This window comes from Oncorhynchus masou, chromosome 6 (genome assembly GCF_036934945.1).
Source record: "Oncorhynchus masou masou isolate Uvic2021 chromosome 6, UVic_Omas_1.1, whole genome shotgun sequence".
NCBI classification, from domain to species: domain Eukaryota; kingdom Metazoa; phylum Chordata; class Actinopteri; order Salmoniformes; family Salmonidae; genus Oncorhynchus; species Oncorhynchus masou.
The window spans coordinates 57,856,569-57,883,991 of NC_088217.1; the positions used below are offsets into that span (position 1 = coordinate 57,856,569).

The following is a 27,423-nucleotide window of genomic DNA, read 5'->3' on the forward strand; positions in this document are numbered from 1 at the left end:
CCTTGGGTAAAAAGACTGGTTGAAGTGTGTGGGGACTTAAATAACTAAATCACTACTGTGCCATTACATTCTACCACACACGTTAGTTATGCACAGACATGTAACATGATCATTTTAAGTTAATTATATTATGTTTCAGATTAATGGTGTAAGAGATCAGAGTTGTATTCTAACTAAAGTATTTTATTTTTATTGAAAGAGCAGTGGGAAGGTGGAGAGGGAAGTAGCCACAAGTAGAGGCGCACAGACAAGAAAGTGGCAGAGACGGGGCTCAGCTCCCGTCACCAGGGGCCAAAATCCCCGGCTTTTTCTATGGGGCTCAGGCAGAAAAAGGTATTGGAGAGGAAGGGACTATTTGCCTTTGGGTGTTGCCTATTTGTTTGTCTATGTCTTCTAAATGTCAATGTATTATGGTGGTACTCAGTAACTTTCTATAGTTTCTAGTTTTAATGTCACATGCATAGGTACAGTGAAATGCCTTTCTTGCAAACTCAAAATCTAACAATTCAATAATCAATAACAATGTAATACTAGAAAAAAATCCACAAGGAATATGAAGATCACAATAAGTAAGCATACGATATACAGGGTCAGTTCCAATAACCTATTTACAATGTGCAGTGATACTGGAGTGACGGAGATAGATATGTATAGGGGTAAATAAAAGGTCAATAAAGAGAGGCTGTGTAGCTATTTTGTAAGCTATTTGTCAGTCTTATTACTTGGTGATAGGAGATTTGTTTAAGAGCCTGTCTGTGCCAGACTTGATGCACTTGACGTGCAGAATCAGAGGGAATTGTCTATAGCTTAGTTGGTTGGCGTCTTTAACAATTTTCAGGGCGTTCCAACCACACCGCCTGATAGAGATGTCCTGGATGGCAGGGAGGTCGACCCCAGTGATTTACTGGGCTGTCCGCAACACCCTCAGTTGCACCATGAGATCAATGACGGTGCTATTGCCATACCATACCATGTCGCACCACCTTCATGACTGTGTGCGTGTGTTTGTTGCACTTTAAGTCTAATGATTTGTACACTGAGGAACTTGGAGATGTTGAAATGCTCGCCCCCCCCCCGTTTCATGTAGTCCACGATCAGCTCCTTGGTCTTACTGACGTTGAGGGACCACCTCCCTGTAGGTTGACTCATCGTCACCGGTGATCAGGCCTACCACCGTCGTGTCGTCAGCATACTTGGTATTGGAGTTGTGCGTGGCCACGCATTCGTGGGTGAACAGGAAGTACAGGAGGGAACTAAGCACACACCCCTGTGGGTGCCCCTGTGTTGAGGGTCAGTGTGGTGGAGGTGATGTTGTCGGCCCGTCAGGATCTAATTGCAGAGGGAGGTGTTCAGACCCAGAGTCCTAAGCTTAGTGACGAGCTTGGAGGGGACAATGGTGTTGAACGCTGAGCTGTAGTCAATGAACAGTATTCTCACATAGGTGTTCATCTTGTCTAGGTGGGTGAGAGAGTGCCATCTATGGATCTGTTGGGGGGGTATGCAAATTGGAGTGGGTCTGGGATGGTGGAGTTAATGTGTGCCATAACCAGCCTCTCAAAGCACTTCACGATTGCAGAAGTGAGTGCTACAGGGGGTAGTCATTGTGGCATGAAGCCTTAGAGTTCTTGGACAGGAATGATGGTGGTCATCTTAAAACATGTGGGGATTACAGACTGGGACAATGAGATGTTGAAAATTACCATTCTGAGAGCGAGATCACCCAATCCTCTGGGTCGGTGATGGTCCTCACACCCGTCACAATGTTCTCAAAGTGTGCATAAAATGGATTGAGTTCGTCTGGTAGTGTCATCGTTGGGCAGATCATGGTTGGGTCTTTCTTTGTAATCCGTAATGTACTGTAGCCCCTGCCACATGTGGCGGGCATTTTTCAAGATTTTCATGCCGATTTTAAGTCAGAACAGCAACTAGACCACTCAAGAACATTCAAAGCCGTCTTGGTAAGAAACCCCATTGTATATTTGGCCTTGTGTTTTTATCCGACAAAACACACCATGATGCAGCCACCACCATGCTTGACATTTTGAAGAGTTGGATTTGCCCTAAACGTATCACGTTGTATTCAGGACGTAAAGTATTTTTTTTTAAAGCCACATGTTTTGCTATAGTGCCTTATTGCAAACAGGATGCATGTTTTGGAATATTTCTATTCTATACAGGCTTCATTCTTTTCACTCTGTCATTTAGGTTAGTGTCGCAACAATGTTGTTGATCCGTCCTCAGTTTTCTCCTATCACAGTCATTCAACTCTGTAGGAGTTTTAATGTCACCATTTGCCTCATGGTGAAATCCCCGAACTGTTTCCATACCAGGGACCATACCAATAATTGTATGCGTGGGGTACAGATGAGGTAGTCATTCAAAAATCATGTTAAACACAATTATTGCACACAGTGAGTCCATGCAACTTATTATGTGACTTGTTAAGCAAATGCTTACTCCTTAATTTATTTACCCTTGCCATAACAAAGGGGTTGAATACTTATTGACTGAAGACATTGCAGCTTTGTATTTTTATTAATTTGTAAAAAATTCTGATGGCAAAGTATATGAATTCAACATTTGAAGCAAAGTTATTGGACAGTTACTGTTTTGGATGGCAAGAGATTTCAGTGTGGAAAAATTACACTTTGTCCCTGCTGTAAAACTGTATATTGGCAGATGCAGTGCCAGCCAAAAGTTTGGACACACCTACTAATTTAAGGGTTTTTCTTTATTTTTACTATTTTCTACAGAGTATAATAATAGTGAAGACATCAAAACTATGAAATAATACATATGGAATCATGTAGTAACCAAAAAGGTGTTAAATAAAAAAAAATATATATTTTATATTTGAGATTCTTCAAAGTAGCCACCCTTTGCTTTGATGACAGCTTTGCATAGTCTTGGCATTCTCTCAACTAGCTTCATGAGGTTGTCACCTGGAATGCATTTCAGTTAACAGGTGTGCCTTGTAAAAAGTTAACTTGTCTAATTTATTTCCTTCTTAATGCGTTTGAGCCAATCAGTTGTGTTGTGACAAGGTAGGGGTGGTATACAGAAGATGGCCCTATTTGGTAAAAGACCAAGTCCATATTATGGCAAGAACAGCTGAAATTATCAAAGACAAACGACAGTCCATAATTACTTTAACACATTAATGTCAGTCAATCTGGAAAATTTCAAAAACTTTGGAAGTTTCTTCAAGTGCAGTCTCAAAAACCATCAAGCGCTATGATGAAACTGGCTCACATGAGAATGACCACAGGGAAGGAAGACCCAGTTACCTCTGCTGCAGAGGATTATTTAATTAGACTGCACCTTAGATTGCAACTCAAACAAATGCTTCACAAAGTTCAAGTAACTGCGACCTGTATGATCTCGCTTCATACTCGTTCGCCAAACCCACTGGCTCCAGGTCATCTACAAGTCCCTGCTAGGTAAAGCCCCGCCTTATCTCAGCTCACTGGTCACCATAGCATCTCCCACCTGTAGCACACGCTCCAGCAGGTATATCTCTCTAGTCACCCCCAAAACCAATTCATTCTTTGGCCGCCTCTCCTTCCAGTTCTCTGCTGCCAATGACTGGAACGAACTACAAAAAGCACTGAAACTGGAAACACTTATCTCCCTCAATAGCTTTAAGCACCAACTGTCAGAGCAGCTCACAGATTACTGCACCTGTACATAGCCCACCTATATTTTAGCCCAAACAACTACCTCTTTCCCTACTGTATTTAATTTATTTATGAAACTTCAACAAGCATTTCTCAACGGCTGGCCATGCCTTCCGCCTGGCTACTCCAACATCGGCCAACAGCTCCGCCCCCACCGCAGCTTCTCGCCCAAGCCCTTCCAGGTTCTCCTTTACCCAAATCCAGATAGCAGATGTTCTGAAAGAGCTGCAAAACCTGGACCGGTACAAATCAGCTGGGCTTGACAATCTGGACCCTCTATTTCTGAAACTATCCGCCGCCATTGCCGCAACCCCTATTACCAGCCTGTTCAACCTCTCTTTCATATCGTCTGAGATCCCCAAGGATTGGAAAGCTGCCGCAGTCATCCCCCTCTTCAAAGGGGGAGACACCCTGGACCCAAACTGTTACAGACCTATATCCATCCTGCCCTGCCTATCTAAGGTCTTCGAAAGCCAAGTCAACAAACAGGTCACTGACCATCTCGAATCCCACCGTACCTTCTCCGCTGTGCAATCTGGTTTCCGAGCCGGTCACGGGTGCACCTCAGCCACACTCAAGGTACTAAACGATATCATAACCGCCACCGATCGCTGCCTGCACCCGCATGCCCGACGAGCATCACCACCCTGGATGGTTCCGACCTTGAATATGTGGACACCTATAAGTACCTAGGTGTCTGGCTAGACTGTAAACTCTCCTTCCAGACTCATATCAAACATCTCCAATCGAAATCAAATCAAGAGTCGGCTTTCTATTCCGCAACAAAGCCTCCTTCACTCACGCCGCCAAACTTACCCTAGTAAAACTGACTATCCTACCGATCCTCGACTTCGGCGATGTCATCTACAAAATTGCCTCCAACACTCTACTCAGCAAACTGGATGCAGTTTATCACAGTGCCATAAGTTTTGTCACTAAAGCACCTTATACCACACACCACTGCGACTTGTATGCTCTAGTTGGCTGGCCCTCGCTACATATTCGTCGCCAGACCCACTGGCTCCAGGTCATCTACAAGTCCATGCTAGGTAAAGCTCCGCCTTATCTCAGTTCACTGGTCACGATGGCAACACCCATCCGTAGCACGCGCTCCAGCAGGTGTATCTCACTGATCATCCCTAAAAGCCAACACCTCATTTGGCCGCCTTTCGTTCCAGTACTCTGCTGCCTGTGACTGGAACGAATTGCAAAAATCCCTGAAGTTGGAGACTTTTATCTCCCTCACCAACTTCAAACATGTGCTATCTGAGCAGCTAACCGATCGCTGCAGCTGTATATAGTCTATTGGTAAATAACCCACCCATTTTCACCTACCTCATCCCCACACTGTTTTTATTTATTTACTTTTCTGCTCTTTTGCACACCAGTATCTCTACCTGTACATGACCATCTGATCATTTATCACTCCAGTGCTAATCTGCAAGGTTGTAATTATTCGCCTACCTCCTCATGCCTTTTGCACACAATGTATATAGACTCGCCTTTTTTGTACTGTGTTATTGACTTGTTAATTGTTTACTCCATGTGTAACTCTGTGTTGTCTGCTCACACTGCTAAGCTTTATCTTGGCCAGGTCGCAGTTGCAAATGAGAACTTGTTCTCAACTAGCCTACCTGGTTAAATAAAGGTGAAATAAAAAAATAAAATAAAAATTTTGCTCCTTTGCACCCCATTATTTTTATTTCTACTTTGCACATTCTTCCATTGCAAATCTACCATTCCAGTGTTTTACTTGCTATATTGTATTTACTTTGCCACCATGGCCTTTGTTTGCCTTTACCTCCCTTATCTCACCTCATTTGCTCACATCGTATATAGACTTGTTTATACTGTATTATTGACTATGTTTGTTTTGCTCCATGTGTAACTCTGTGTCGTTGTATGTGTCGAACTGCTTTGCTTTATCTTGGCCAGGTCGCAATTGTAAATGAGAACTTGTTCTCAACTTGCCTACCTGGTTAAATAAAGGTGAAAATAAAAAAATTAAAAAATGGTTGATGATATTACTAGATATTATCTAGCGTGTCCTGTTTTGCATATAATCTGACTGAGCATACAAGTATCTGACTGAGTGGTGGTAGGCAGAAGCAGGCGCGTAAACATTCATTCACAGCACTTTTGTGCGTTTTGCCAGCAGCTCTTCGTTGTGCGTCAAGCATGGGGCTGTTTGACTTCAAGCCTATCAACTCCCGAGATGAGGCTAGTGCAAACAAAGTGAAATGGCTAGCTAGTTAGCGCGTGCTAATAGTGTTTCAAACGTCACTCGCTCTGAGCCTCCTAGTAGTTGTTCCCCTTGCTCTGCATGGGTAACGCTGCTTCGATGGTGGCTGTTGTCGTGGTGTTGCTGGTTCGAGCCCAGGGAGGAGCGAGGAGAGGGACGGAGCTATACTGTTACACTGGCAATACTAAAGTGCCTATAAGAACACCTAATAGTCGAAGGTTAATGAAATACAAATGGTATCGAGGGAAATAGTCCTATAATTCCTATAATAACTACAACCTAAAACTTCTTACCTGGGAATATTGAAGACTCATGTTAAAAGGAACCACCAGCTTTCATATGTTCTCATGTTTTGAGCAAGGAACTGAAACGTTAGCTTTCTTACATAGCACATATTGCAGTTTTACTTTCTTCTCCAACACTTTGTTTTTGCATTATTTAAACATGTTTCATTATTTACTTGAGGCTAAATTGATTTTATTGATGTATTATATTAAGTTAAAATAAGTGTTCATTCAGTATTGTTGTAATTGTCATTATTACAAATAAAAAATATTTTTAAAAAAATCGGCCGATTTAATCGGTATCGGCTGTTTTGGTCCTCCAATAATCGGTATCGGCTTTGAAAAATCATAATCGGTCGACCTCTAGCCCTGATATACTTCATTCATCTAGTCCACCAAAGAAATCAAGCCATTAACTAGTTGAATCTAATGTGGAAGATCAGGGCTACAACAAATATCTGACTGCTGGTGGTCCTCAAAATTTGGACTGGTTCTGAATGTCGGTAAGTTTTGCCCCCCCCCCCCAAAAAAAAAAAAAGAGATCAGGACCTAATGCCCTGTGCAGATGGCATCTCTGGTTTCAGCTAAGCGATCAATCCACTAATCCTGGGCCTGCTCACATTCTCCTTCTCTTCCCTAATGGAAAGGAATCCAGTTTGTATAGATTTCTCCTCAGAGCTGTTAAAGCGACATTAACAAATTAACGTGTAAGAATGACCTTTATCCACCAAAATGGAAGTCCCTCTCCAATCCAGATCTCTTACCCCATGTAAGTCTTTGGTCTTGGAGTCAGCTGCCCAGAATAAGTTAGGACTATTGATTTTCCGTAATGGGGCTGTAGGAATGAGAAGGCTATTCCTTTTACACCGTCATGGTCCTGCGATGGACTCGCAAGCTATAAATTAAGCCGCAAACAAAATTCAAAATCACTCGTCAAATATGAGTAATTGTTTGAGTAACTACTTTCTCCCACTCAATAATTACATTGAAACATTTTGGTGAGTTAAATCAATTAATTTCGTATTGCTTCATCTCAGAACTTTCCAATACTTTTTTAAAAGTTCTTCAGTGACACACATTTTTAATAGATTGGCTATGATTACTGATGAATACATTAATCCAAAATGACACTTCCAGTATGTTTCTTCTCAAGTAGTGATAAGTGTGCGCATGTAGGATATAATTTCTGTGCATGGGGAACAATAAGCAATGTTGGCTTAGATGCTGGAATCTGAACAGTCTGTCATTTTCACCACTCATCTGCTCTCCCTCTCTCCCCCACGATGCTCAGCAGAAGACCCTCTGATGCTGTGTGCCAGGAATCAAATCCCAGGGATGAGTTCTCCCTGTTTTATCTTAAGATGGGTTAAATAATTTATATTATCCCCAGTGAAGATGTCCCACTGCTGGACTTAAGTGGTGCCTGATATCAACACTCCGGTCAAAAGTTTTAGAACACCTACTTATTCAAGTGTTTTTCTTTTTACTATTATCTACATTGTTGAATTAATAGTGAAGACAAACTATGAAATAACACATATGGAATTTGTAGTAACCAGAAAAGTGTTAAACAAATAACAATATATTTTATATTTGAGATTCTTCAAATATCCACCCTTTGCCTTTATTTATTTATGTATTTTACCTTTATTTAACTAGGCAAGTCAGTTAAGAACAAATTCTTATTTTCAATGACTGCCTAGGAATAATGGGTTAACTGCCTTGTTCAGGGGCAGAACGTCAGATTTTTACCTTGTCAGCTTGGAAATTCGATCTTGCAACCTTTCGATTTACTAGTCCAACGCTCTAACCATTAGCCTACCTGCCGACTTGATGACAGCTTTGCACACTCTTGCCATTCTCTCAACCAGCTTCACCTGTAATGCTTTTCCAACAGTCTTGAAGGAGTTCCCACATATTCTGATCACTTGTTGGCTGCTTTTCTTTCACTCTGCAGTCCAACTCATTGCAAGCCATCTCAATTTTGTTGAGGTTGGGAGATTGTGGAGGCCAGGTCATCTGATGCAACACTCCATCATTTTCCTTCTTGGTAAAATAGCCCTTACACAGCCTGGAGGTGTGTTGGGTCATTGTCCTGTTGAAAAACAAATGATAGTCCCAATAAGCCCAAATCAGATGTTATGGTGTGTCGCTGCAGAATGCTGTGGTAGCCAGGCTGGTTAAGTGTGCCTTGAATTCTAAATAAATTACTGACAGTGTCACCAGCAAAGCACTCCCACGCCATAACACCACCTCTTCCATGCTTTACAGTGGGAAATACACATGCAGAGAACATCCGTTCACCCACACCACGTCTCACAAAGACATGCCGGTTAAAACCAAAAATCTTAAATTTGGACTCCAGACCAAAGGACAAATTTCCACTGGTCTAATGTCCATTGCTCATGTTTCTTGGCCCAAGCAGGTATCTTCTTATTGGTGACCTTTTAGTAGTGGTTTCTTTCCTGCAATTTGACCATGAATGCCTGATTCCACAGTCTCCTCTGAACAGTTGATGTTGAGATGTGTCTCTTACTTAAACTCTGAAGCATTTATTTGGGCTGCAATTTCTGAGACTAGTAACTTTAACCTGTCTAGGACTGAAATTGCAGGGCGCCAAATACAAATCAACAGAAATCAAATTTCTCAAACATACAAGTATTAGGCACCATCCAATTACCGGAATCATTTTCGTCAACATCCGCTGAATTGCAGAGCGCCAAATTCAAATTAAATTACTAAAAATATAACATTTTCATGAAATTACAAGTGCAATATAGCAAAACAGCTTAGCTTATTGTTAATCCACCTGGCGTGTCAGCTTTCAAAAAAGCTTTTCAGCGAAAGCATACCAAGCGTTTATGTAAGGACATCTCTCTCAGTAGACAAAATATTACAAACAGCTAGCAGCCAAGTAGATTGGTCACGAAAGTCAGAAAATCAAAGGTGAGCGATTCAGTTTATTGCTTATCTTAGGATGTTTACACTCATGAGACTCCCAGGTATTTTTTTATCCAAAATACCTCCATTTGGTTGGCGCGTTATGTTCAGAAATCCACAGGCTCGAGCGGTCAAGACTGGGCAGACGAAAATTCCAAATAGTGTCCGTAAAGTTAGTAGAAACATGTCAAAAGTTTTTTATAATCAATCCTCAGGTTGTTTTTACAATATATAATCGATAATATTTCAACCGGGACCGTAGCTTCTTCAATAGGAGAGAGAGCGAAAATGTCTGCTCCAAGCTGTTGCACATGCAACACTGCTGGCACCCAGCCATCCAATGACGCGATGTGATCTTTCTCACTCATTTTTCAAAATAAAAGCCTGAAACTATGTCTAAAGACTTCACACCATGTGGAAGTCATAGGAATCTGGTTGATATCTCTTTAAATGGAAGGCAGGCTATGGAACAGAGCGCTTTCAGGAAAAAAAGCACTTCCGGGTTGGATTTTCCTCAGGTTTTCGCCTGCAATATCAGTTGTTATGCTCAGACAATATTTTGACAGTTTTGGAAACTTTGGAGTGTTTTCTATCCTAATCTGACAATTTAAATGCATATTTTCGATTCTGGGCCTGAGAAATGGGCAGTGTCATTTGGGTACGTTTTTCATCCAAACATCAAAATACTGTCCCCTACACTCAACAGGTTAAAGATACAAATTCTCGTTAATCCTGCCACAGTGTCTGATTTCAAAAATATTTTACAGCGAAAGCTCCACAAACGATTGTTAGGTCACCACCAACTCACAGAAAACCCAGACATTTTTCCAGCCAAAGAGAGGAGTCACAAAAAGCACAAATAGAGATAAAATAAATCAATCACTAACCTTTGGATGATCTTCATCAGATGACACTCATAGGACTTCATGTTACACAATACATGTATGTTTTGTTGGGTAAAGTTCATATTTATATCCAAAGATCTTATTTTACATTTGCGTGTAACATTCAGTAGTTCCAAAACATGCAGTGATATTGCAGAGAGCCACATGAATTCACAGAAATACTCATTTATAAATGTTGATGAAAATTCAAGTGTTATGCATGGAAATTTAGATACTTCTCCTTAATGCAACCGCTGTGTCAGATTTAAAAAAATAAAAACAATCTGAGAAAGGAGCTCAGAGCCCAAACCAGCCAGAGAAATATCCGCCATGTTGGGTAGTCAACATTAGTCATAAATAGCATTATAAATATTCACTTACCTTTGATGATCTTCATCACAATGCACTCCCAGGAATCGCAGTTCCACAATAAATGCTTGTTTTGTTCGATAATGTCCATTTATGTCCATTTATGTCCAATAGCTTCTTTTGTCAGGGCGTTTGGTAAACAAATCCAAATGCGCGATCTGGTCCATTCGGACGAAACGTTCAAAAAGTTATATTACAGGTCGAAGAAACTTGTCAAACTAAGTATAGAATGAATCTTTAGGTTGTTTTTATCATAAAAGTAAAATAATGTTTCAAGCAGAGAATTCCATTGTCTGTAGAAAAGCAATGGAACGACAGCTACCTCTCAAGTGAAAGCGCGTGACTGAGAACGAGGCTGTAGGCAAACCACTGACTCAAAGAGCTCCCATCCAATCCCACATCACAGTAGAATCCTGAAACAATGTTCTAAAGACGGTTGACATCTAGTGGGCACGCTATTCATCCAAAAGTGAAAATGCTGCCACCTATCCCAAAGAAGTTAATGAACCTACCCTCTGCAGCAGAGGTAACTCGGGGTCTTCCATTCCTGTGGCGGTCCTCATGAGAGCCAGTTTCAATATAGCTCTTGATGTTTTTTGCGACTGCATTTTTGAAATTCTTGAAATTTTCCATTTTGACTGACCTTTATGTCTTCAGGTAATGATGGACTGTCATTTCTCTTTGCTTATTTGAGCTGTTCTTGCCATAATATGGACTTGGTCTTTTACCAAATAGGACTATCTTCTGTATACCACCCCTACCTTGTCACAACACAACTGATTGGCTCAAATGCATTAAGAAGGAAAGAAATTCCACAAATTGACTTTTAACAAGGCACATCTGTTAATTGAAATGCATTCCAGGTGACTACCTCATGAAGCTGGTTGAGAGTATGCCAAGAATGTGCAAAGCTGTCATCAAGACAAAGGGTGGCTATTTGAAGAATCTCAAATATAAAGTATATTTTGATTTGATTACTGCATGGTTCCAAATGTTTAATATCATAGTTGTGATGTCTTCACTATTATTTTACAATGTAGAAAATAGTATTTATATATTTTTTTTAAATACCCTTGAATGAGTAGGTGTTATAACTTGTAACCGGTAGCACTTCTGAGTTAAGTCAATTCTGGGGTGGTCTCTCAACTTGGTTGGCCGAGAGTGCTTTGTGGAATCATCTGACTTTGAATTTGGGTCAAATTTACGCATATTGTCTTAAAATGGTTCAAAGTCGGGTGTGACCTTCATGTTATTTCCGTAAAGTTCAAATGTGCTTAAGTGTCAGTTGGGGAAGGCACATCTTTCATGTTACTTTAAGGAAAGGGAGCACCAGAGTAAGCTGCATCAGGGTGGTATTCATGATTAGGGTATGAGCATTTTTTTTATTGCTCTAGGCCAGGTAGCCTAATTCCGCTCCATTTTTATTTTATTTTTGTTATTCTGTTTTGTGCCTACTGAACACGAGTACGTAAAGCTTTTACTGAGGTTTGAGAGGGATCTGGATGTAGTGTGCTGTGTTATGTTCAGTAGGCAAGAAAAGGCAGAAAACGCAGGGTGAAGAAAACAGTCCCTTCCTGTTTTGGCCAGCTTAAACCTGTCCAATAAGAAATGCTTTGTTTTAGCTTTTTGTTGCAAAACGTTTCGCTACGGTGGGGAGCTTGTCTCTTCTTCCTGTACAAATGGACCAAATCTACTATTGTAAGAGACCAGGGATATGACTGAATTAATGATACGCCAGTGGAAGCGGGGTACAGGCATCATATGGCCATATAGATAAAGACCATTTCTTAACACTAGGCATAGCATTTAGTTAAAGGTATTTTTCTTCTGTAAGCTGGTTCGTGTGATTGTAGTCCTGGGGGTTTTAATGGTCACTACAATGATTCCTATAGGAGTGAGTAACACCATCTTACTCAATACTTTCCTCTCTTCAAAATGTCTCTTTGATCACAAATATCTTCCCTTTCATCAATACAGGCCCATGGGGATTCAAACCATTTCAATGCAAATATTATGTTTGGTTTCATGAAAACAGCCCGTTATATCTATAGAATTCTCCCTTATGAAACTGTATGAAATATGAACGTGAACGGTCTTCTTCAACGGCCTTATTGTTTCGGTGCATGTCTAGGGAGAGATGAGACCATGCAGCCCGCCAAGCCGTCCTTCCTGGAGTACTTTGAGCAGAAAGAGAAGGAGGCCAACTGTCACGACGACAGTGGAGAAGACCCAGGACACAACGCTGACAACCGCAAACTGCCTGCGGAGGGGGACCTAGAGGTGGTAAGTTAAGTGACATGATGCCGATGCCTCTAGTAAGCCATTCTTCTACTTCCTATAGAACTGTCATTGTTTTAACCTACTCAGTACGGCTCAGTACCTCAAAATTAACTACAACGTGATGGATTCATGCAAGTCATGGCGTGCTTAACGGTCAACTAAGTGTTGACATTTCTTCCAATTAACTAAATCCCCTGATGAGCTAGAATTAGGATAAACCCTATTGGCTGGTTTCTCAGACACAGATTAAGCCTATTCCTGGACTGAAAACATGCTCAGCTGAGAATTTCCTTAAATGCTTTTTTATTCCAGTACTAGGCTTAATCATTCTGGGAAGCTGCCCAATGAGTTCACTTATTGAATCCCATGACTTAAAACAAAAATATAAGGTACAATGTTTAGCATCAACAGTTGGATTAAGCCTACACCAAGGATGTAGTGCAGGGTAAATCTTATTTTTTACAACTCCATCCCTTGCCTACACATTCTGTTTAGTTTAAGTGCGCTGGCCACACAGATGATGGGTATGGAACATCTCAGCAGTGAAAAGATGAGACCTGTTGTGGCATCCTTGAGTCAGTGGTTTTGCTCTCTTGCCGTGTCACGCTAGACGTATTTCTTGTTCTCGTTTTGTTATGTTAAAACAGACTGACAGACAACTGTCTAGTGACTCCAGAAGTCACTTACACTGGCAGCACGAGCAGCGGCAATATCTTCAATTGGACAATACAAACATCACATTTGTTTCAAAACTCAACAGAATTGGGTCAGTAGCTGCAAATTAGACTTGGAGAGGAGGATGCGATATGCAGCATTTTGGTTTGATCAGTCCAGCTTGGTCGTTCTTTGAAGTGTCATGATGACTGGGGTCTTTACTATAGGCTAGATGAAGCTAGACTAATTTGCACTGGATCTAAATATAGACCTGTCATACAAACTATTTTTTCCTGTATTGCCTTGATTTTGTTTGCGTGGCTTCAATACGTTAATGTCTGACGGTTAAGACGTCACAGTGGACTTTGGTGTTTTCCACATTGCATATGAGGGAGACAGAATATCTAGACTATTTTTAAGGGACCATGTGGTTCAAGAGAGGGCTTTTGCAATAAAAGTTCAGGCAAGGTAACATGTGTAGGCCTATATCAACCTTCTCTTCCAAGACCACTGGCCTTTTAAAATGTTTGTTGCAGCCCTGATATACTTCATTCAACTAGTCCACCAAAGACATCAAGCCATTAACTAGTTGAATTTGATGTGGAAGATCAGGGCTACAACAAATATCTGACGGCTGGTAGTCCTCGAGGAGATGGTTGGGAAACACTGGCCATGATGTCGCTACAGACTTAGTCTGTGGGCAGTCTGCTTTTTGAAATTATTGTGGTTAACTCACTAGGAAGCAGAACAGGTACAGAGAGTGGCCATGCTGTTAGCTTAAGTTGCACCAATGGATGAATGTGTGCTAGAACAGCTGAGGGATAACATTTAGCTGCATTCCAGGTGAAGCTGGTTGAGAGGATGCCAAGAATGTGCAAAGCTGTCATCAAGGCAAAGGGTGGCTATTTGAAGAATCTCAAATATAAAATATATTTTCATTTGTTCAATACTTTTTTTGGTTACTGCATGATTCCAAATGTTTTATTTCATAGTTGTGATGTCTTCACTATTATTTTACAATGTAGAAAATAAAGAAAATCCCCAAAATGAGTAGGTTTTGACAGGTACTTGTGTGATATTTAATCCTAGTAAAATGTACCTGTCTTGGGTCAGTTATGATCACCACTTATTTAAAGAATGTGAAATGTCAGAATCATAGTAGAGAGTGATTGATTTATTTCAGCTTTTATGTATTTCATCACATTCCCAGTGGGTCAGAAGTTTACATGCACTCAATTAGTATTTGGTAGCATTGCCTTTAAATTGTTTAACTTGGGTCAAATGTTTTGGGTAGCCTTCCACATTCTTCCCACAATAAATTGGGTGAATTCTGGCCCATTCCTCTTGACAGAGCTAGTGTAACTGGGTCAGGTTTGTAGGTCTCCTTGCTTGCACACACTTTTTCAGTTCTGCCCACAAATGTTCTATAGGATTGAGGTTAGGGCTTTGTGATGGCGACTCCAAAACCTTGACTTTGCTGTCCTTAAGCCATTTTGCCACATCTTTGGAAGTATGCTTAGGGTCGTTGTCCATTTGGAAGACCCATTTGCAACCAAGCTTTAACTTCCTGACTGATGTCTTGAAATGTTGCTTCAATATATCTACTTAATTTTACTCCTCATGAGCCATCTATTTTATGAAGTGCACCAGTCCCTCCTGCAGCAAAGCACCTCCACAACATGATGCTGCCACCCCCGTGCTTCATGGTTGGGATGATGTTCTTCGGCTTGCCAGCATCCCCCTTTTCCCTCGAAACATATCGATGGTCATTATGGCCAACAGTTCTATTTTTGTTTCATCAGACCAGAGGACATTTCTCCAAATAGTACGATCCTCATGTGCAGTTGCAAACCGTAGTCTGACTTTTTTATGGCAGTTTTGGAGCAGTGGCTTCTTCCTTGCTGAGCGGCCTTTCAGGTTATGTCAATATAGGACTCGTTTTACTGTGGATATAGATACTTTTGTTTCCTCCAACATCTGCACAAGGTCCTTTGCAGTTGTTCAGGGATTGATCCAGACTTTTTTCTGAGGTCTTGGCTGATTTCTTTTGTTTTTCCCATCATGTCAAGTAAAGAGGCACTGAGTTTGAAGGTAGGCCTTGAAATGCGTCCACAGGTACACCTCAAATTAACTCAAATTATGTCAATTAGCTTTTCAGAAGCTCCTAAAGCCATGACATAATTTTCTGGAATTTTTCAAGCTGTTTAATTTCTTGGCGCACCCAACCCTTTAGCGGGATAATTTTTGTCAACATCCACTGAATTTCAGAGCGCCAAATTCAAATTAAATTACTAAAAATATTTAATTTTCATGAAATCACAAGTGCAATATAGCAAAACACAGCTTAGCTTGTTGTTAATCCACCTGGTGTCAATTTCAAGAAAGCTTTACAGCAAAAGCTATCCAAGTGTTTATGTTAAGACATCTCTCTCAGCAGACAAAACATTACAAACTGCTAGCAGCAAAGTAGATTGGTCACGAAAGTCAGGAAAGCAATGAAATGAATCGCTTACCTTTGATGATCTTCGGATGTTTGCACTCACGAGACTCCCAGTTACACAATAAATGTTACTTTTGTTCGGTAAAGATTATTTTTATATCCAAAAACCTCCATTTGGTTGCCGTGTTTTTGTTCAGAAATCCACAGGCTCGTGCAGGTCATGACGGGCAGACAAAAATTCCAAATAGTATCCATAAAATTCGTAGAAACATGTCAGACGTTTTTAGAATCAATCCTCAGGTTGTTTTTACAATAAATAATTGCTAATATTTAAACCGGACTGTAGATTTTTTTCAATAGGAGAGAGAGAAAATGTCTGCTCGAAGCTGTTGCGCATGCAAAACTCTGCTGGCACCCAGCCATCCACTGACGTGATGTGATCGTTCTCGCTCATTTTTCAGAATAAAAGCCTGAAACTATGTCTAAAGACTGTTCACACGATGTGGAAGCCATAGGGAAAGGTATCTGGTTGATATCCCTTTAAATGGAGCGAAGTCTGTGCTCCATTAGGTAATTCCTGAATGAACCACTATATCAGTGGTGGGCTGATATATTGGCCGTGCAATCCACTGTTTTCATTGTTTTGGGTAGACAATGTTTAATCGTGGCGTGTCTTTGAGAAAGAGAAGAAGAGCAAAAGGATGTTGACATGTATATAAAAATGTAATATGGGACAGTTCTTGGTATGCTATATTGCACTTAGGTTGGATGCAGTTGATAATATTATTGTAGTGCAGGGATGGGCAACTGTAGTCCTCGGGGTCCTGAATGGTGTCACACTTTTGCCCATCCCTGATTTAGTGGATATAGTCAGGCCCCACACTAGAAAAGGGTGCCTCTGAGCACACATGAAAGGGAGCACTATCCCCCAAAGAAACCCCTCACTTTCCCCAAGTCAACCAAACTATCCTGGAGGGGAAATTAGTCTACCTGTCCTTTTGTTCAAATAGATCTGTCTGGACAGGCCAATAATTACATTACCATCTCAATATGACAAAACATGTTGGCCAAAGTATCTTGGATGGACCATCTATCTGGATAGGCCAAGGATTGCATTAACATCCCATGACAAAACAAGTGTAAAGGTTTTTGCCTGCTTCCCAGCCGAAACAGTTCGGTAGAGTTTGTGCATATATTATGACATTTTGTGTAGTTTTGGACTTTGGTGAGGGTTTTTTCAGCTGTTCGGCCACACATTTCTTCTGGAGGAAAGCTGACGTTCGGAGCCTTTAAGCCACTTTGCCGGTGATTGGTCAACAGCAGTGATTCTTCAATAGTCTTTGTTGTCATTCAACGAGAGGCAGCTTGTTTTAATACACATTTTGTTAATTGAAAGATATTGCACCAAATCTCTTAATGTAAATTTGCGCGACTAGGATCTGTTTAGCAAAATTAATGACAGATTTCTTGAGCTTAGATAAACTAACTATTTTAACGAGGTATCTTCTGGGTACGCCATCTCAAAATGGACAAACACTACAATTGCAGCTTTTTTTCAAGTGAACGTCTTTTAAGGGAGTATGAGAGCACACTCGTTCAGCTAGCCGAGTTCGGCTAGGCGCCAGCCGAACTGAATCTTGCTGAGGCCTTAACTTCTTATGGATCCCTTCGCGTGCCAATCCCTTTCGTGGGAGCGATTTGACAACACCCAGTGAAATTGCAGCGCGCCAAATTCAAAACCAAAAACCCTCATAAGAATTCATAAAACATAGAAGTGTTCTACATCGGTTTAAATATTAACTTCTTGTTAATCCAGCCACAGTGTCAGATTTCAAAAAGGCTTTACGGCGAACGCAGGCCATGAGATTATCTGAGGACAGCGCCCAGCATACCAACACATGAAAATCAGTTTTCAACCAGGCAGGTGCTACACAAAAATCCGAAATAACGATATAATTAATGTCTTACCCTTTGAAGATCTTCTTCTGTTGGCACTCCAATGTCCATTAAACATTTCTCTTTTATATTTTTAATACATTTACAAACATTTCTAAAACCCTGTTTTTGCTTTGTTGTTATGGGGTTGTGTGTGGTGTGTGTGTGTGTGTGTATTTATGAGGGAAAACATGTATTTAATCCATTTTAGAATAAGGCTGTAGCATAACAAAATGTGGGAAAAATTAATAAGTCTGAATACTTTCTATATCATAGATTTTTCACCTCTTAATATTGAGCTCATGGCATCACTTTACAACCGAAGTAGGCTGTTGTAGGACATTAGCCTACATTTACTGATAGATTAATCCATTAGCCTACGTGGCTATTAGGGATGTAAAGATTCACCAATAGGCATCGGTCCCAGATTCATATATTTAAAGGGTTACATTGGTATTTTGTTTATTTGGGGTAATTTCCTACTTACCCCTAATCAGCTCGGGGATTCAAACCAGCAACCTTTTGGTTACTGGACCAATGCTCTTAACTGCTAATCTACCTGCCACCCAAACCAGGCATGATATCCTAATCTTGCATATAGCCAAACCATTACAAAGGCTCAGACACACCAATAGCGTTTGCTGGCCGAGAATACTTAGCACCTCTGAATAGAGTGCCGGCTGTAATTTGTGAACTGAGTGCGCACCGATTTTACATGTAGAATCGTTTGAAAATGTCAGCAGCAGAACAATAGATCAACATTCGGTGCAATGTCCGAAAGCGTTAAGGCACATGAGCATTATCATCATCGAGAGCCAGTATTTTGGGATTTTGTAAGGATCTTAACATTCATTGGTAAAGAGTTCTTTGGATGAACTTCAACATTATGCTATCTGAAAGCACTAAGTACTTCTGAGGACACCATGGTTTAGTATGCAATGTTTAGACCAGGTTTTTTGTAATTACAGTGGGGCAAAAAAGTATTTAGTCAGCCACCAATTGTGCAAGTTCTCACACTTAAAAAGCTGAGAAGCCTGTAATTTTCACCTCAACTATGACAGACAAAATGAGAAAAAAAAATCCAGAAAATCACATTGTAGGATTTTTAATGACTTTATTTGCAAATTATGGTGGAAAATAAATATTTGGTCAATAACAAAAGTTTATCTCAATACTTTGTCATATACCCTTTGTTGGCAATGACAGAGGTCAAATGTTTTCTGTAAGTCTTCACAAGGTTTTCACACACTGTTGCTGGTATTTTGGCCCATTCCTCCATGCAGATCTCCTCTAGAGCAGTGATGTTTCGGGGCTGTTGCTGGGCAACACAAACTTTCAACTCCCTCCAAATATGTTCTATGGGGTTGAGATCTGGAGACTGGCTAGGCCACTACAGGACCTTGAAATGCTTCTTACGAAGCCACTCCTTCTTTACCTGGGCGGTGCGTTTGGGATCATTGTCATGCTGAAAGACCCAGCCACGTTTCATCTTCAATGCCCTTGCTGATGGAAGGAGGTTTTCACTCAAAATCTGACAATACATGACCCCATTCATTATTTCCTTTACACGGATCAGTTGTCCTGGTCCCTTTTCAGAAAAACAGCCCCAAATCATGATGTTTCCACCCCCATGCTTCACAGTAGGTATGGTGTTCTTTGGATGCAACTCAGCATTCTTTGTCCTCCAAACACGACGAGTTCTATTTTGGTTTCATCTGACCATATGACATTCTCCCAATCTTCTTCTGGATCATCCAAATGCTCTCTAGCAAACTTCAGACGGGCCTGGACATGTACTGGCTTAAGCAGGGGGACACGTCTGGCACTGCAGGTTTTGAGTCCCTGGCAGCGTAGTGTGTAGGCTGGTAGGCTTTGTTACTTTGGTCCCAGCTCTCTGCAGGTCATTCACTAGGTCCCCCCCGTGTGGTTCTGGGATTTTTGCTCACCGTTCTTGTGATCATTTTGACCCCACCAGGTGAGATCTTGCGTGGAGCCCCAGATCGAGGGAGATTATCAGTAGTCTTGTATGTCTTCCATTTCCTAATAATAGCTCCCACAGTTGATTTCTTCAAACCATGCTGCTTACCTATTGCAGATTCAGTCTTCCCAGCCTGGTGCAGGTCTACAATTTTGTTTCTGATGTCCTTTGACAGCTCTTTGGCCTTGGCCATAGTGGAGTTTGGAGTGTGACTGTTTGAGGTTGTGGACAGGTGTCTTTTATACTGATAACAAGTTCAAACAGGTGCCATTAATACAGATAACGAGTGGAGGACAGAGGAGCCTCTTAAAGAAGAAGTTACAGGTCTGTGAGAGCCAGAAATCTTGCTTGTTTGTAGTTGACCAAATACTTATTTGCCACCATAACTTGCAAATAAATTCATTAAAAATCCTACAATGTGATTTTCTGGATTTTTTTTTCTAATTTTGTCTGTCATTGTTGAAGTGTACCTATGATGAAAAATTACAGGCTTCATCTTTTTAAGTGGGAGAACTTGCACAATTGGTGGCTGACTAAATACTTTTTTGCCCCACTGTATTTGGTTGTCGGCATGGTTTGAAGGTGGGATTCTTACATGTCTTTCAGCTCAAGTTCAAGCTTAGTATAATTGATGACTTTGCGTGAACATGTATGCTTTTTAGATGCGAACATGGAGCGTGGAGGAGCTGAGGTCACGGCTGGCCTCCCTAGACCCCCAGATGGAGCAGGAAATCAGGGAGATCCGCCAGCGCTACCTGGCCAAGCGCCAGCCCATCCTGGACGCCATCGAGGCCAAGAAGCGACGCCAGCAGAACCTCTGAGGCACTTTGACATGCCCATACTCAAATGTCTTAAGTGGACTCTTGGTCATTCACACTGGACAATGACATGGACAGATTACTTCTGTTCATTGCTTTGGACTCCTTCATTGCTGTTCTTGTCTTTTTCTTTATAGGAAAACCACTTAATGCCGCCAAGCATGCATGTTTTTTTTGTCTTAAGTTATTTTAATTTTTTTGTTTAGGGCACTTGAGACCTCAAGTATTCTTTTTTTCACTCATGTGGTACAATTGTAGTATCTTTCACTGTTGGTACTCTTGAAACAACTGTTGCATTGCTAATTGGAAAATACTTTCCACTGTATCATTTTGTGTGTTTTACCACTTATGTAATTTGGTACTTATTCCTTCATTTGTATTTAGGTTCTCCATACTATTCATTTTTCAGCACAGCACAATATCCTGCCAAAGGGAAGTTCAATTTACTTCATGGGTATATGACCCAGGAGAACCTGAATTTAAATTCAATAGATAGTACCTCAGCCAGAGTTGAATGCATGTGCCACAATAAAAAACAAATTCAAACTTCAGATACGTGCATAGCTGATGTTAATGCTCTATTTCAAGAAAGCGTTTCATGCACATATTTGGAATTTGTTTCTGAATTATGTAATTTTATAGATATTACAATGAGGTTTGGTTAAAAGATGTTTGAAAAAATGTAAGTGAAACCTTGTTTTTTGTGTTGAACCATGGTGCACTTCGTTCATTGTTATTCACTGTACAGTTACTTCTCTATTTTTGTTCATAACTCATCGTCAACATTCCATAGAGCAGGTTGTACTTATTTTTTTTAACATTCAAAGTTTTGGTATACGTAAGGGCAATCATTTTGTATATATAATTTAGGCAGTTATATCCTTACGAGGAAGATACATTTTGTATCTGTTGTGCTACAGAAATCAATGCATCAGTGTGCAAACTAGCCTCTCAGGTCAGATATTCTCAGGTTCATATACAAGGACAGTAATTTAGAAATTAAACGAAATAACCCAGTTTGATGACCAATAAGCACAATTTTGTTATCTGAAAATATTACTTGTTACAAGCAAAAAAGGGAATGTATTTAATTGCCTTATACTGCCTACTTATTTTTTTTCTGCTTTATAGTTGTAATAATCACCTGTCAATTTACTAGTTAAAAAAAAAAAAATAGTTATTTAATTACTGTAGGTTTATAACTCCTCAAACCTTTGACATATCACTCAATCTAAACCTCTGTTGATCTGATTATTTATTTGAGATTTCACATTGTTACTTACAACCATTGTTTCTGAGTAAGGCGGTCTATGTTTTTATGTTATATTGAAAGGCATTCATTGAAGTAGAAATCACTGGAAAGCATTTACAGCCCTGTAATATGATTGAAGAACTGGTGTGTACTCAAGTCTCCACTTGTCCTTAAATTTAGTATTCATTCCAAGAAAATGGTTTTCAAATGTTGATCCCTTAAATTATGCAATGAAAGTCATGCATGTGTTTAATATCAGTGTTTGATTTGTGTATTTGTTGCGTGCCTATTAAAACCAGTTTAAGGAATGTGTTTATTTGAACCATATGTTTTCTCTCCCCATTTGAAGTTACTGATGTTGGAATAAGTGTTTTGGAACCATTGAGTATTTTGGCTTTGCAATGACATTTCAGGCAAGGTAACATGTCTAGGCCTAGATCAGTGTTTCCCAAACATGGAAACCACCAGCTTTTTAACATATTTGTTGCAACCCTGATAAAGCACACCTCGTTCAACTAGTACACAAAAGAAAATCAAGCCATTACCTAGTTGAATCTGATGTGCTAGCCCAGGGCTACAACAAATATCTGATGGTTGGTGGACCTCAAGGAAATAGTTGGGAAACACTGACCTAAATGTCACTACAGACAGTCTGTGGGCAGAATGCTTTATGGAAGTACTTTCTGCCTTATGAAATTATGGTTGTAGAACAGGTGGCCATGCTGCTACCTTAAATTGCAACTCTTGATGAATGTGTGCTAGAACAGCTGGGGGATAGCATTTATCTGCATTATGCACGAGAGAGATTATGAATTACCACGTTTTTGTCTCCAAAAGCTCCTCTACTCTGAACACACAGTAAAGGAAGGTAAGGGCTGTGGCCAATTACCAACGTCAGGGGTTTTCACACTGCACCCCATTCCCCACTGGACACTATTTTGGGGTACTTGCTTGGCTGTAGATTATCTATGCTGGGTCGTTGCTGATTTTTGGAGATATGGACAAAAGTCTTATCACTGTGAAATTGAGAATGCCAAGATTGTGTAAAGCTGTCATCAAAGCCAAGGTTGGCTACTTTGAAGAATCTCAAATATAACACATTTTGATTTGTTTAACACTTTCTATGTGTTATTTCATAGTTTTGAAGTCTTCTCTATTACTCTACAATGTAGAAAATCCTTGAATGAGTAGGTGTGTCCAAACTTTTGACTGGTACTATATATTTCACTTGGTGTAGGCCAGTTCATGAAGGAAGGTTTGCTCATTAAAGTTTTTTAGCAAGCGTCTGACAAATCAGGACACAGGCTGAGCAGCCATTACAAACACAGGCTGTAAAACTGATCACTAAGGCCATTACAGAAAACACCAGACTGATACATATATCAGGATTATTTGTCAGGATAACATCGAGGAGAGTAGCCTTTTCTGTGTGTTTGGAGTCATACCTTGTGGGATTGGTGATAATCAGAAAGATTTAGGGAGTCCCATTGCTTTAGGACTTTGTCAGGTGGTTTAAGCATGTCTCAGTTTAGGTCACCAAGCAGGAAAAATATAGACTTAGTGTAAGGGGCAAGGAGAGAGCTTAGTGCAAGTAGGGTACAGGCCGGTGCTGATGGAGGACAATAGCGCCCAGCAACAGTCAACAAAAAGCTATTGGAAAGTGTAATGCTTAATTACCAGCAAATCAAATTGTTTGGGGACAGACTTGGTGGAGACAATCGAACACCGAAGGTGAACCTTGGTGAAGATTGCCACTCCCCCACCTTTGGAAGATCTGTCTTGCTGAAAAAGGTTATAACCAGGTTAAGGTTAACCACGTCTCAGTAATGACCAACACATCTGGATTGGAGCTGTGAACCCACACATTCAATTGATCCATTTTATGTAATAAGCTTCTAGTGTTAACACAGAAAACCCAGACTTTTATGATAGCAGAAATCAGTGAAGCAGTTATCAGAGCACGAGTCAGAATTGGGGCTAGCAACAGTAGATTGGCCAGGGTGTACATGCATATATCAAGGCACTGCATAGTACAGGGAGAGCTCTGCAGTGCTGATTTGACATCAATGTGCATCAGGTGGCAACAGAGTCTTGAGGCAAAATGCACAAGAAAAAATAAATATATATAATGACTTGGGGCTAGCCATTGTAAGTTCAGAGTCACTCGCCCCAACAGTTCGTGTGTACTGGAGGCGAGAGAGGGGTGTGTGTGGTGTAGGTACCTGTACCAGACAGGTGAAGACAGGCCAGGGCAGACGGTGAGCAGATCACCAGGTGGAATCCAAGCAGTAGTGTAGGAGGCAATGGGAGTAGATGAGTGTCACAGCCACTTGGACAAAGCTTTTATTTCTGGAGGCAGATTACTTGTAAAAAAAATGCCAGTGAATGGTCTTTGAACAGCAGGAGGGAGCTTCAGAGGACACTTCAAATAGTCCTGACACTTGTTGGGCCAAAAGCCCTTTTACTTCACACCTTAGTGCTAATTGAATTTGTATCTGGTCTGTCCTTTCAGGCCTGGCAGGTCAGTTCCAGGTTGGATGGTGTCCTTAGGTCTCTGCTGTTTGTTTGCTACAGCACCCTCCATATAGCTTGGAAAAAGAAAACATTGGAAGCAGTAATCTCTCCAGTTAACGTTGGTCAAAATTTTGGGAGTTTTGATCTGGAGCGAACGCCATGCTGTGGAGAGTAGCAACCTGTATATGTACCTGTTGAAAAATCCACATTTATCTAACTCCAAATCTATCCTTTTGTAAAAAAAAAAATCAATTCAAGGGGCTTTATTGTCATGGGAAACATATGTTAACATTGCCAAAGCAAGTGAGGTAGATAATATAAAAAAGTGAAATAAATAATAAAAATTAACAGTAAGCATTACACATAGAAGTTTCTATATAATTAAGACATTACAAATGTCATATTATGTATATATACAGTGTTTTAACGATGTTTAAATGGTTCATGTACAAAAGGGAAAATAAATAAGCATAAATATGGGTTGTATTTACAATGGCGTTTGTTCATCACTGGTTGACCTTTTCTTATGGCAACAGGTCACACATCTTGCTGCGGTGATGGCACACTGTGGTATTTCACCCAGTAGATATGGGAGTTTATCAAAATCGGGTTTGTTTTCTAATTCTTTATGGATCTGTGTAATCTGAGGGAAATATGTGTCTCTAATATGGTCATACATTGGGCAGGAGGTTAGGAAGTGCAGCTCAGTTTCCACCTCATTTTGTGGGCAGTGTGCACATAGGCCGCCGTAGGCAGACATGGCTTTCTCAATAGCAAGGCTATGCTCACTGAGTCTGTACATAGTCAAAGCTTTCCTTAAGTTTGGGTCAGTCACAGTGGTCAGATATTCTGCCACTGTGTACTCTCGGTTTAGGGCCAGATAGCAATCTAGTTTGCTCTGTTTTTTTTGTTCATTCCTTCCAATGTGTCAAGTAATTATGGTTTTGTTTTCTCAAGATTTGGTTGGGTCTAATTGTGTTGCTGTCCTGGGGCTCTGTGGGGTGTGTTTGTGTTTGTGAACACAGCCCCAGGACGAGCTTGCTTAGGGGACTCTTTTCCAGGTTCATCTCTCTGTAGGTGATGGCTTTGTTATGGAAGGTTTGGGAATCGCTTCCTTTTAGCTGGTTGTAGAATTGAACGTCTCTTTTCTGGATTTTGATAATTAGCGGGTATCGGCCTAATTCTGCTCTGCATTAATTATTTGGTGTTCTACGTTGTACTCAGAGAATATTTTTGCACAATTCTGCATACAGTCTCAATTTGGTGTTTGTCCCATTTTGTGAATTCTTGGTTGGTGAGCGGACCCCAGACCTCACAACCATAAAGGGCAATGGGTTCTATAACTGATTCAAGTATTTTTAGCCAGATCCTAATTGGTATGTTGAATTTATGTTCCATTTGATGGCATAGAATGCCCTTCTTGCCTTGTCTCTCAGATCGTTGTACGGTCATTTGGTAAAAAGCCATTTTGACATTTGCTAAGTATATTGTTTTTGCTGTATTGATCTTGTTTCATCTTCATTAAAGATGTATCTAAATCATCACGCCACATTTTGGTCCGACTCTCCTTCACACCAAGAACACCGTGACAGACTAAAGATACATGTTCTACATATAATTAAAGATACACTGGTTCTTAATGCAACCGCTGTGTCACATTTTTTTTTACGTTACGGAAAAAGCCTAACATTGCAACAATCTGAGACGGCGCTCAGACGTAACAATATTTCTCCGCCATGTTGGAGTCAACAGAAATACAAAATTACAACATAAATATTCCCTTACCTTTGATGATCTTTCATCAGAATGTAGTGCAAGGAGTCCTAGTTCAACAATACATCGTTTTGTTTCATAATGTTCAATTCTAGTGTCCAAGTAGCAGCATTTGCTACCACTTTTAGCTCAAATGCCCAAAAAATGACTTCTGGTCCAGGATAACTTTGCATCAAAACTTCCAAATGACATATTACAGGTTGAAGAAACTGGTCAAACTAAAGTGCAGAATCAATCTTCAGGATGTTATAATCATATATATCCAATAGCATTCCAACCGGATCATTCGTTTTCATCTGGGGCTGATTGGAACAGCCGAAGCACTCAGAGACAAATGCGCCTCAACAAAATGGCAACCTTTTGCGACACCAACTACTTTCCTTCCCATTAGGTCAAAGTTCACAGCAAATGCTCCATTACACGTTCTACTGAATGAGGACATCTAGTGGAAGACGTAGGAAGTGTTTCCAGATCCATAGCTTGTTGGGAAGGGGCGATGACGTCAAAGTTGCCCCAACTTTCAGGATTTCAAAACTTGTTTGGAAGATTGCCTGCCCTGTGAGTTCTGTTATACTCACAGACATAATTCAAACGGTTTTATAAACTTCGGAGTGTTTTCTATCCAATATTAATATGCATATATTAGCAATTAGGACAGATTTTGATGCAGTTCACTATGGGCACACAATTCATCCAAAGTGGAAATACTGCCCCCTATCTGAGCTTTAGTATAGCCAATTGGAATTTGTTGTGTGTATATTTGATAATTTCATTGAGAATACCATCAACACCACAGGATTTTTTGGGTTGGAGGGTTTTATTTTGTCCTGTAGCTCATTGAAGGTAATTGGAGAATCCAGTGGGTTCTGGTAGTCTTTTAATAGTTGATTCTAAGATTTGTATTTGATCATGTATATGTTTTTGCTCTTTGTTCTTTGTTATAGAGCCAAAAATATTGGAGAAGTGGTTACCCATACATGTCACGACTCCGACCGAAGGTGGCTCCCCTTCCCGTTCAGGTGGCGCTCGGCGGTCGTCGTCGCCGGCCTACTAGCTGCTACTGATTCTTTTCTCCCCCTCCTTATGTGTTTATTGTGTCTGGGGCATTTGGTTTAAGCACCCGTAAGTGGGGTGACCGTGGTTCACCGTGTGTGCATTAAAAGAAAAAGCACTTTATTGAACTCTGCTTTCCTGCGCCTGATTTCACCCTCACGACACCCAGGACCTTACAATACATCTCCATTTTGGGTAGATAAGTCTTTGTGTTGTTGTCAGTTTAGTGGTTTTCCAATTGTTACGAATCCCTTTTGGCCCGACAGTCTAGGGGGGATGGTAATGAGACTCGTAACATAACTCATGCAAATTATTATTGTGACAAAGGAA

At 40.5% G+C, this 27,423-nt stretch overlaps 1 protein-coding gene across 4 annotated transcripts in view; it reads left to right on the forward strand.

Annotated features, from left to right (window-relative positions):
- Positions 1-27,198, forward strand: part of LOC135542343 (serine/threonine-protein kinase 4-like) — a 67,775-nt gene extending 40,577 nt beyond the window's left edge. For 3 of the 4 annotated variants that reach the window (XM_064969240.1, XM_064969241.1, XM_064969243.1), the window contains 2 exons: positions 12,528-12,679; positions 20,346-22,065. In XM_064969240.1, coding sequence (XP_064825312.1) covers positions 12,528-12,679; positions 20,346-20,504 — 311 coding nt within the window. In that variant the 3' untranslated portion in view covers positions 20,505-22,065. Of the gene's footprint in view, positions 1-12,527; positions 12,680-20,345; positions 22,066-26,984 lie in introns of those variants that run through there. The other variant, XM_064969242.1, reaches the window with a different exon arrangement.
- Positions 27,199-27,423: the final 225 nt, after the last annotated feature.